Genomic DNA, 12,517 nt, shown 5'->3' with positions numbered 1-12,517 from the left:
GAGAAACACAGAAGCAGTTTATTGTAAGATGCTTGTGTGCAGGACATGAATCCATCCTTTTTCGGTGGGCATACACATGGCCTACTATTTAAAAGGCAGGGTTACTGGTTTAAATCCCTTAGAAGAAATCCATTTTGGAGCACAATTGAAGCGTTTCTGTTTAGGTTCACTGAAGTTCATGTGGTCTAAACCAGAAAGTCTGTTTAGGTGCACAATTTGTTTTTGCCTCAGAATATTAAGTCAGAATTGCTGCCTATTTTACGTAGTTTGCAAGCTTTCCCCTTGGTTACTCCAACTTCCACATACCACTGTAAAGTACTGTTAGGAGCAAGTTTGCATGTTTGTCCTGTGTCCCTTTGATGTACTTATGTACTCTGTCACAATGTATCTGGAATGGAAGGATGTTTTATCTGAAGGTTTTTCATGGTTGTGGCTTTAGTTTTTGAGGTTCAAAAGCTTTAGGTTGGTTCCAAAACTTGTCACATGTGCCCTTTTTCCACTAGTACCAACTCAGAGCAATTTATTATGGGTCAGGTCGCATTTATGGTCTTTTTGTACTTGCTTACCTGCGGATCCAACTGTTCCAAGTCGCTCTAAAAAAGTGACGTCAAAAGATTGTCAGTCACTGATTGGTTAAGTTGCGGCATCGCTGGTCTCAGCATATTTTAATAACTAATATCTTCAGCCGCTAAATCATTTACGCTGGGCTTATTGTGTGTGAGCACAATTATTATAGCAAGCTAGCATTAGGTAGCATTAGCATTAGGTATTGTTAGCACTAGGTAGCGTTAGCTTACATCCTAGCTTGTATCCTTACATTTGACACGTCATGACTTGTCTGTCTCTCCTGTATATATTCAGGGAGCTTCATATAGCTTCCCACAGCCTTCTCTGGTTCTCCTCTTTTACTCTGAGCCATAAACAAAGCAGTCTAGGCTGTCGGTTTGTTGGTGTATCAGACTGTGAGGCCGCCCCCATTCAGATGCTTCTTAATTGTGATAGATTCTGTTCCTTTTTGCAGCTGTTTGACCTGGTGTATAGGGAAGAGACCCTGCTGAACGTGATCAAGAGCGTGACACGTAACGGACGCTCCATCGTGTTGACAGCTGTGCTTGCCCTCATCCTGGTCTACCTGTTCTCCATCGTCGGCTACATCTTCTTCAAAGACGACTTCATCTTAGAGGTGGACCATATCGCCAACACAACCCAAAGTGAGGGGCGACTGCAACCCATTTGTCACAGTGTTTCTTGTCGTTTTAGACATCACACTCCCTATCGTGTTGAGAACAACCAGGAAACACATGTGCCTTTGTCATGCTTTTTTACTTTATAGAGAGTGGAGGCAGTCTTGCTGGAGAGTTTCTGAGCACAGGAATGTGTCAAGGAGGTATTGATGAGAACTGCAGCACCAATACTCAGCAGGAAGGTAGTTAATGATGTAATTCATTATGTTTTGTCTATCTGAAGTTTTTTTTTTTTAGTAATCAGTGCTGATGTGAAGATTTACCATCCTATATCAAACCTAATTCTGAATGTCTGATGAGACTCAAGAAGCTTTAATGATGTTTTACAGTTGAGTTTTTTTTTTCCTTTGGGGGAAGGGGGTTATGGTGTAAAGCCTGCATTCCCTTAGTGGACCTCTGGGTGAAAAGTTGGCTTTCATAGGCACATTTGCAAGTGAATCGGTAGACAGCTTTGGTTAAGGTTTGGTTTCATGTTCCTTGTTTTCTAAACGGGCTATTGAATAATTTTATAAAGAAAAGGGTAGTTGCTGGTAGAATGGGCATGTATTATGAGGAAGATAACAGAGAAGTGACTTCTCTGACCACTGAGAATCAAAATATTATTGTGAGATATATTTTTTTTAATGTGTTTATTTACCTTTGTTCTGCATTTTGGGCACTTACCTGCATGTGACTCATCTGAGCATCACGTGACTTCAGTTTGATCCAAGGAGCTTACATGCAACCTCGTCGACATTGATTTAGCGTTGCATCTCAGAGAAAACATTAAGTCCCCTGGAACTTTCCCTCAGTCTGGTTGTCCGGTGCCCTCAAGACGGGAGGGGTGTGTGTGTGTGTGGGGGGGTGCAACCTTGTAGCAAAGTGAACACGTTTTAAAATCATTGCAAAACAAAACAACGACAACTATTGTTTGTGAACTGACCCAAAGCTGTAATAGTTCTACATTTTACCTACATAAAAGAGAGACAGCTTTCTTAAAATTCAGTAAAAGGTTTTGAACCCACAACCTTGAAAGGTATAATTTTGTCACCACTGTTACAAACAGATCGGTACCAGGAACATTCAACTGTGCCCTCCTTCTGAATCGTTAAAATGACCTATATACCCCTTTGATTCAGATCCTTTTTTATGCAGCGTCTCACATTTCAGCAAAACAAAAACATTGTTGCTTTGACTATTGGGCGTCACACTGGGAACCAAAGCATGTAAACACAACTGATGTGGAGTTATGCAACAAATTCAAGGATTCTTTATGCAAAACATACAATAAAACCTAGTTAAGTATACCAAGCTTTGGAAAAAGTACCATTTCTAAATTTTAAAGTGCCTTTTAATGAGATGCCAGACATTTCCTGGATGTATGGATTATACAATGATGCCCCTTCCCTACCTGTTGCTGCACACTGCCTGTACGCTGGCTGAAAGAAGGCAATCCTGCTTGGCTTTCACTTAGAAAAAAAGACAGGTTTGGTAGCCTGGAAATATTTCTTGATGTGAAAAACATAATCATGCTTTGAAAACTAAAAGGGTACCAACCAATCACTCTCCATAAAGGGCTTTTTAATGGAGATTTTGCTTGGAGTCATACGAAAAAATTAGCTGCTTTGTACTTGTTACCCTTAACCAAATCATCAATCAGTAGAGCATATGTGACCGGCCACAGCAAAACCAGAAACAGGGTCGTTTTGAGTTAATTATAGACTCTAAAAGAATAGAATCTAAGCTGTCTGATGAAGTCAAACTTCAGAAATCAACAAAGAATTGAAGAAGATATGACCATTTGAATATTGGCAAAGAAGATTAAAGAGAAAATGGGCCTCAAAGTTTCTTTAGAATCACCCCCAGCCATGGGTGGTTAACAAAAGCTGTTAGTTTGAATTACTTTGCATACCTTGCAGCAACACCTCCCACACCTTCAATGCCTGTCAATAGAGGGTCCAGATCAACTCACAGCACTATTTTGTGCATGTAAAAATTATTTACAGCTCTGCGTTACAATATTTGTGTTAGAACTGTACATTGAACAAACATCTCTCAACTGTCCAAAAAATTACACCACCAGATTTAACGGTAACACACACACACATACAAACAAAAAACTAAGTAAAGTACTTAAACAGTTATCATTTACAAAATTGGTAAATGTCAAACAGTTCAAAAAGTTTTTTATCTCTGTGCATGATGCCACTTGCAGAAACAAAAACATGCAATGGTATTATTGCTTTTTAATTGCTTTTTCTGTTTATTTAAGAAACTTTTCAAAAGCATTATATGGGCAGTTAAGATAACATTTCTCATTGCCATTTACTATACAAAATAATCCCATGGAGTAATCTTCCAGGTACAGCAGCAATCAATCATACAAAAAAGAAGAGGGAAAAGACTGGAATGTCGCTGGAAATACAGTATGAACGTTGGTGTTCACTGAAATGGACGCTAAACCTGCCGATTGCTCAGATGTGACCACAGAGTTGATTGATGTGAGCAAATGTTCTGATATATGGCTCTTAAAGTTGCTGTTCTATTTCTAAATTATTAATTAAGCAAACCGGCATTATGATAGTTCTGTGATACTGTCACTAGATGTCGCCACGTCTGTTTATACCTGCTAATCGCACCCGATACCGGGGCTATTTTTATGTAATAGTAATATCATCTTTATTGTCATTGAAATATACATTGAAACATACATTACAACGAAATTTGTTCTCTGCTTTTAACCCATCCCCTTGGGGAACAGTGGGCTGGCATGTGCGACGCCCAGGGACCCAGAGTGCAGGCGCTGGGGATCGAACCGGGTACTTGCACCCTTCTCTGAGTGCAAGCGCGCTGCTCTAACCACTAGGCCAGCACTCCCTCAGAATCCACATAAAGGACCATCAAAACATTATCAGGATGGTGTTATATAACCTTCTTTTATCATAATCAAACAGTTTTTGGTCTTTTTTAAGCTTACAACGTGACTATATCCCTTTAAAACCTTTGAAACGGAATTTTAAAGCACTGAGGGGTTTCTTCATAACTTCAACAAGCATATTTTGCAATAAAATGAAAATCATTATTTTCTCAGAAATTGAAGTTTTTTTCTGTGTGCTGTGGTGGGCCACATATATTCGTCCATAAAAAGTATTGTCATACTCCTCCTGAAATAAGCAACAGAGATGAATAAACAAGGAAAGGCTTTCTTGGTCTCAGCCATCCAAATTGTTGCTGAAAAAGAAAAAAATATATTTATATACTTTGAAGAAAAGTCCATAAAAACTAACTTCTACTAAACACAGCAAGAAATAAAAGCAAAATAAATACTTCTATCTGATTGTCGCAATTCTGTTGATATGAAGTCAAGGTTTATAGATGCAGGCTGGCTGCATGAGCAGATTAACCAGCCAAAAATTAGCTTGCTATATGTATGTTACTTTCTAAAGGGCAGAATGCAAACCTTAAGTTTTGCTTAATAGGCTCTTGAAAATGTAGATGTCTGTTCTGTGTTTTTGCTTATGTTTATGTAGAAAAAGGTAATTAAAGCAGCATAAAAAAGAAACATTAAAATGCAGATTTAAACAAATAAATGGCTTAGATATGTTAAAACAAAAGAAAAGAATAAGTAACCTTTGCTGATAATGAGAAATCCACCGTAAACAATCATGTTTTCAGTCCTGATTTAAAGGAGCTGAAAGTTGGATCCGGTTTTTCATGCATCGCAGTTAAGCAAATGCTATTTAAAATCCAGGTGCAGCCCCAGTGGTACAATATGGTCAAAAACCTTACTGGAGAGCATTCAAAAGAACATTTTGTAATCAATTATGTGAGTAGATGTGTTGATTAAATGCCTTTATAATTATCCTTCCCAAAAGTGTTAGGTAATGGATGGGCCTGCAATTATTTAGTGTTGAGGCATTCAGGAAGTTTCCAAGAAGTGTGGAAAATGAACTGAATGCAAGACTTCAGGTGCAGCATCGCTGGGGACGTTTTTTGTCTTTTTTGTTTTTGTTTTTCTTTTGAACTTGTGCAAACCATACAATATCGAAGCAGAAGCCATGAACAGTTTCTATCGAAGACACAACTTAATTAAAAATGATTATTATACACACATTTTGACCAAAATCTAAATAAATACATTTTACAGGTACCAGTATTATAACATGCTTTATCATTTCTTTAGTACAGATTATGACCATTAGATTTGCATTCTGGCTCACACCTAGACTGTTGTAGTATAACACAACCAACTTGTGATTATGGACTATTTTTAAATAAAGATAATATTCAGTTCATGTAGAGAATACCATCACTAAAGCTAAATTTGGACTTAAAATTAAATGAGTGCAACTTGGGTGCATGTAAAACAAATTGTAATGTTATGCTTATGTGAAGTTAGTGAGGCCTATTTGCAGTGTTTTGTGCAGGGCCTTTGAAGTTACATAAAGCCCTTAACTTCCTGGTAGTCCAGTTATACCAGTTTGGCGATATTTATTTAACTGGGAGCAGTATTGTAACTACAGTGCAATTGTCTTGTTTTTTCCGTTTTTATCAAAGTTTTTACTGCAAATGTCTTGGCCTTTTGTGCTTCCTCAGAGGTTGTGATCGACGACGACGAGGATGAAAACAACATGGAGCGGACGTGCGACTCTCTGCTCATGTGTATTGTTACGGTGCTGAGTCACGGCCTGAGGAGCGGAGGGGGTGTGGGGGATGTTCTCCGTAAGCCTTCTAAGGAGGTAAATTCCAGTCTGAATGGGTCCCAGGCTCTGTGTGAGTGTGTGCGTGTGTGTGCTGGGAGGGTGTTGCATCTGCTCCTGCCGCTACAGCGCGGGTCATGTGAGTTGGCTCTGAGATCATCGTGCGCTGAACTTGTTTTTATTTCAAAAGCCGTGGAGCTTTCGCAACGTTTCCCAACAGCTGCACTGCCTCCGACTTGTGTTAGGGAATGAAACGTTTAGATTTCCAGTGAATTCAGGCTGAACCACAAATGATGTCAAAAAGAGGATGTTTTTGCAACACATCACTACTTGGATCACAAATGAGAAATGTCTGCTCAGACTTCTGAAGAAAAGCACTATTGCTCAGTACTCTTGAATGTGTGCCACAGGATAAGGAAATTCACTGGAGAGTGTTCCCAAAATAATATGTGGAAAAGCCCCCCATGCCCCTGTTAAGCATGTGCTGCAGTGGACCTGCTTCTCTTCCAAAGACCCTGGCAACATTGTTGGATTGCATGTCATCATGAACTCTTTGAAATACCAGGGCATCGTTTCCTATACAAATCTGCTGAACCCTGCTGGTAACCAAAAATGGGTCATTATTGGGAAACTTCATGTGCTGAGTTTCAAGCATTTGCTGGAGATGTTTCTCACGGTTAACGAACTTGAGCTCATGTAGGTCTTGGAGTTTGTGCATTTTGACGTACTTCCACAAGGAATACAGTGATGAGCGGTCAGCTCGGAGAGTGGATACAGAGCAATGATCCAAAGCGTAGGGTCAAACACTCAAATTGGGTCACCAGACACAAAATCAACTCGCTTCAGCTGCTATGCCAGTCTTTAGACATCAATCTAATAGAAAACCTGTGGGATGAGCTGAAGAAAACCAGCCATAAGAGATTGAACGATATAGAGATTGTACAACGTGGAGTGATCACAGATCCCTTTTGTCTGTGTGCTTCAACCTCAATAAATGTTACTAAAGAAGGCAAAGTGCTGCTCTGCTGGCCAAAGATTGTAGCACAAAGTATTAAAAGCAGGCGTACCAGTTAAGCTGCCCCTGCTGATTTGGTTAATTATTAGTCTGTGTCTAAATGTAGGATATTACCACACTGAATAAAATGTACCAAAAATAAATATATTTTTTATACTGCTGCGATAAAAGATTAATTTGTTTAAATTTTTGTTTGTTTTTTCTACATAAGTCTGCACCAGAGGTGCCAGAAAAACATTTCCCATGCTTGTGTGAAAAATAAGTGACCGAATTTGACCAATGTAGCCAATGTAGACTGAGCGCGTTGGGTTGACATGAGCAGGGCGGGCTGCATCATGTTAACTGTCTGTCGTCTATGTTGGGTTAGCCTCCGTTCGCACCTGTTGCCCTCTTTCCACCCATGAGAACCAAGGTTAACCTCATCTTTAAGCACCAATCATCATCCCCCACATGTTAAAAGCCTGACTCATCTATTCAAAATTGTCTTTATCTCTGTTAAACTGAAGATGGCACAACTCAAGTTTTTAGAAATCTAAAAACGTGCTCTCTGCGCACCTGTTTCCTTTTCCCCTCGCATAGGAGCCACTGTTTGCAGCCAGAGTGGTTTACGACCTGCTCTTCTTCTTCATGGTCATCATCATCGTCCTCAACCTCATCTTCGGTGTCATCATCGATACCTTTGCTGACCTGAGAAGCGAAAAACAGAAGAAAGAGGAAATCCTGAAGACTACCTGCTTCATCTGTGGTGAGTGTGTTCAGTTCTTGTAGGAGGTCGAAGTGAAGGTTTGAAGGTTTAACAAGCCCCTACAGCACCCTTCTGAGTTATTGGCGCCTCTTGTGTAATTAGCATTATAAATAAATAAATGTATCTTCTATGCTGCACTTCTCTGCTTGTAAATCAATGCTCTCACTGCAGATATGGAAAGGTTTAGGGGAGCAGCCCTTTTCTGGTTCATGAAGGATCCTGAGGAGAACCAATGAGTGTGACAGTACTCTTGATTTCTGAATTTCATAACAAAATTTCTCTGGTTTGCTTTGGTAAAAAAAAAAACAAGAACCTGCATTTCTTTGTCCTACACTGCTGTTTCACATTGTTTTTATTGAAAATCTTCCGCAGTTTCTCTCACGGGTTCAGTTCAGGTTTGTTTCCTGATCAATCAATCCCATGTTCATTGGATCAACTTTTGCTACCTTTGTGGTCAGGGTCCAAGTCCTGCTTAAAAATTAAATCAACATCTCCATACTGTTTGTCAGCAGAAGGAAACATGAAATACTCTAATATTTTCTGGCTGCACTGACTTTGGACTTGAAAAACCACAGTGGACCAACACCAGCAGATGCTAGGACACCACAAACATCACTGACTGAGGAAACCTCACCCTGAACCTCCAGTAATTTGGGTTCTGTCTCTATATATTTTTTTCCAGACTCTGGGATCTTGATTTCCAAATGAAATGGAAACTTAAAAAAAAAGGACTTTAGACCAATAAGCCACAGTCCAGTTTGTTTTCTTCTTAACCCAGATAAGAAGCTACTGATGTCTCTGGTTTAGAAGAGGCGTAACGCCAGTGATGCTACAATTGTAGCTCCTAGAAATGTCTGTGGGTTGTGGCTTTTGCTTGTGCAACTTTTTCTACCTCCGTTTTTCCTTTTACTCACCTGAAATGCTTGGATGTCTGGATGCCAGCCTTTTAGCAATGACCTCTTGTGGCTTAACCTCCTTGTGGAAGGCATCAATAGCTGTCTGTCTGTTGAGCAACCATTAAGTCAGCAGTCTTCCCTGTCACTGTGTAGGCTACATATAAATACATTTTATTTGTCTTATGTATTTTAGTTTCCAGAGAAACTGAATTTAGATTTCATAACCATCAAAACTAACATAAATAATCACTTTAAGTATATTTACTGCGATAGATTGAGTTTTCCATTATATTACAGGGTTTGTGATGCACCTGTAAATCATGTAACATTATCAGTAACTTTAAAGCGCAGGACTATTAAGTGTTACGGCTGACCTCTTTTATTTTATCTAAACCGACTCCTTTCATTCCCAAACTCCCATCCCAGAGCACCAGACTTTGGGTTGTGTTAGTGGTTTCTGGTAAGTAGGCCTGTAGAGGTCTATGTAGTTTGTGAAGTTCCCCTCGTCTCCTCCTCCCCCTTTTTTTCACTATGTTGTCGTTCCAGCGAAAGCTGAGTCACGAGAGCTTCCTGCCACCGCTCAGCTCGCCTCCATAATTCATGTCTGTCTCACATGCACGCACATTCTCACCTCCACATTCACTCACATGCACACTCTTAATCTCGCTACCATATGTTTTTGTGCAACTCCACTGATCAGCCAAATTGCATTTCTGCTTTAAGGGGCTTCATATGCATGTCCTGAAATGATCCAAACGTGTGTGTGTGTGTGCGTCCAGGAAGTACATGTCAAACGGTGTGTGCATCCACACCCTAATGAGTGTGAGCATGGGAGTACATTCAGTATGAGAGCATGTGTGTGAGCATGCATATGTTGAGACAGGCAGGAAGGACAAGTGGTAAGCATATGGAAGCAGAACAGCATTATGTCAGCCAGCCAGCCAGCCAGCCATCGGCTGTGAGTCAGTCCCGTTAAATAAGGCCAGGCCACAGGGGGAGCTGCTGTCTCTATGGTTTCCAGAAGGGCCGCAAGAGAACAGGAGATGCAGAGATTAGGAGGCGATCTCCGCAGGAATTAAATGGCCTGACGTCCTCCGGCTTGGTTTTATAAGCCATTCCGTCTCTCGGTGTGTTCTGTTAGTTTGTAGATCACATGGGGGGTCTGCAGCAAATGATTGAATTACATCATCCTGCACAAACAGCTCTGAGTTTCACCTGCAGTTGAATTACATGTTTTTTGGAGTGTTTCTTTTTTTGCAACAGATCCATGGGAAACACTAGGAAACAGCACTGGTTTTGTAATGGCTTCTGGAGCCAGAAAATGCACAGATCAGGCTTTTGCTGGCTAATACCAATTTCCAGCTTCCTTTGAGGTCTGACCTGTCGAATCAGATCTTGTTCTAAGGACACTAATAGACAAAAGCAAAGGCTTGTGCTGCAGGTTCTTGAATTGTTGAAGTAATTTTAAATTCCAAAAATTAGATATACCATTATCCTCATTCAAGCATACAAAGGAAAGTACTTAGGCTTCATTAGGTTTTAGTGCATTTGTGAGGTTAAAATGGTGGAAGTTTTCAGTTTAATGCATTTAAATATCAGTTTCTGACCTTATGGTCACCATCAAAACTGATCAACGGAAAATTGGCCAATTTTGATTTTTACGTACATACGATGCCTGTAAATGGTATTTTTTAACACATAGAATTACCTTTTTTGTTGAACTATAAACAATTGAACTCGTTGGCAAAATGCATCTTGGAAACTAGAAAAACAAAATGACAATATGGCTGAAAAATGGAGAATGTGTGACTCCAATTGTTGCTTTCTACAGTAAAACATGATATTTGCTGTAAATAAGTAAAAATGGCCAACATTGTCATATTTTTGGGATTTTTTTCCCACCCTGTGTTGTATCAGACTTTGGCATGCAAATAGCCCAAACTCCGCAGAAAAGAAAATATTATGCCAAACAGCCTGAAACACATTGTTTGCACTCCAGGCGTACCCTTTATTGCTTAATTACAAGTAATTACAATCAAGTAGATAGTTTGGTTCACTTTCACAAAGCCTATCTAATTGTACAGTAATGATAGAGGTCTGTAAAACACATAAGCGCTAAAATTAGTTTTACACAGTAACAATAAGTGCTTACTGAAACATATGAGTGCAAATATTGGAAATGTATTTAATATTTTAATAATATCGACTAAATGCTATGAAGCATTAAACTTCTCCGTCTTCCCTAATTATTTTTTAACAAACTGAACACCTTCTCTAAACAATCTATTGAGCAAGTAAAGCTTATTTATTATCTATACTTTACAGTTGTGTCTATAAAAATATATGTGCTGTTTCATATAGTCATTGCACAGGGTTGCTTGATGCTATAGGTGAGGATTATTTCATGGCTTCTGTAAGAACATTGTTGTTTTGCAGAGCCTTCTTATTTCTTACCCATGTTGTCTGACAAACGTGAAGCAAACATTTCTCACACTTCTGACATTTTAAAAGAAGACATAATATGCTGTTGTACTAGCTGGACACAATTTCTGGGGTTTGTAGTCAATATTACCAAAGGATTACAATATCAGCCATCTTCAGTAGCCTGCCTTTAGACCAGTTTAGTTTGCTGTGTTATAGTTGGAGTCCATTAGATTTACAAAGTTAGACTATGTGAGTGCTAAACGAAGAAAAACCTGTGAAATGCCCCCTTGAGCTCAGACTTTGATCTTGGAAATACTGTTTGTTTAATTTTTTTTGTTTTTTTGCACAGCAATCACTTCAAAATCCAACATGCTATCTGGCATGTAAAACATGGTTTGAGCTGCAGCAATACACCAGTTATATGTACGTCTGTTTGTCTTTTTCCCAGTAAGTCAGTCACACAGGTGTCACTGACCGAAATCTATTCGCGAGCATGTAAAATCCAGGAAAATCTATTGTGAATCATCCGTTGATTCACAACACTTACGGTATTGCTAATTTAGGCTAACTTGATCTAACTGGTTTGCCAACTTGCAACTTGGAACGAGGTTATGAAAGTGTCTTATCATTCCAAGGTCTGGGTTTCAAGGCAAAGCGAGAATGCAGCACAGAAGTGAATCACTTGACTCCTCCTCTCTCTTCCTTGAGACAGTATTTTTTAATACTCCCTCAGTCTTGATTACTTGCTGTAAGGAATACAGGCAAGACTTGGCTGAACAAAAAGTTTGCTAATCATTCAGGAGGACATATTTCAGCACACATTAACAGCACTGTAACTATAGGTGCAGCTCTTAAGACGAGCCAATAGACAATATTGAGCTCATAAGAGGCAAGATGGGACTTTATTAATATTTTCAGGACAACTGTAAAAGGCAACATACATCAGCAGCATCAACAAACTCATTCCTATTACTTTTCTATCAAACAACCTACACTGGTATTGACCAAGCAGAAGTTGACGCTCCAAAGTAAACCCTTTGTAATCCAGCAATCCTCTTTAAACTGGTTCTACTACTATAAAACAATCCATGGCCTGTCCGTTGACATGGCAAGAATTGCTAGGGTGCCAGTGCACATTCCCCCTTAAGAATCCTTAGTTGTTGTTTTGTTTTTTGCGAATACAGATTACTGACTGTGCTTCAAATGACTGTAGAATAATTCAGTCCAGGTGGCAATTGGCTACGTTTTCAAGCAAGAGCCGAGCTAAGGTGGTCCTACTACCCAAAATAGTAGTGAAATCATATCATTCTGTGAGTTTTACTAAGAGAGTCCAAGTTTCATGGATCAGAAACTGTGTTTAATGAATCTCTTTTCATTATAGCATTATCTAGCTTACAATTGGTCTGTTGAAATGTTTTGTATTTTGAACAACGGATGATCAACTGCAATCTAGATTCCTTAAAGTTGACATTGCGGGCTAACGTCAGTGTCGTCTCTGCAGGTTAAATACGGTG

General features: G+C 39.4%; 1 protein-coding gene across 4 annotated transcripts in view; it reads left to right on the top strand.

Moving 5' to 3' along the window:
• The window catches only part of LOC105937030 (inositol 1,4,5-trisphosphate receptor type 1), a 121,072-nt gene that overhangs the window by 103,165 nt on the left and 5,390 nt on the right, over positions 1-12,517 (top strand). For all 4 annotated transcript variants that reach the window (XM_036151573.1, XM_036151572.1, XM_036151570.1 and 1 more), the window contains 4 exons: positions 1,022-1,211; positions 1,334-1,426; positions 5,820-5,962; positions 7,518-7,683. In XM_036151573.1, the coding sequence (XP_036007466.1) occupies positions 1,022-1,211; positions 1,334-1,426; positions 5,820-5,962; positions 7,518-7,683 (592 nt within the window). The remainder of the gene's footprint in view (positions 1-1,021; positions 1,212-1,333; positions 1,427-5,819; positions 5,963-7,517; positions 7,684-12,517) is intronic.

The sequence above is a fragment of the Fundulus heteroclitus genome, chromosome 20 (assembly GCF_011125445.2).
Source record: "Fundulus heteroclitus isolate FHET01 chromosome 20, MU-UCD_Fhet_4.1, whole genome shotgun sequence".
NCBI classification, from domain to species: Eukaryota; Metazoa; Chordata; class Actinopteri; order Cyprinodontiformes; family Fundulidae; genus Fundulus; species Fundulus heteroclitus.
Note: the sequence above shows the minus strand (reverse complement) of the source record. Positions and strands in the feature narration are given on the sequence as shown.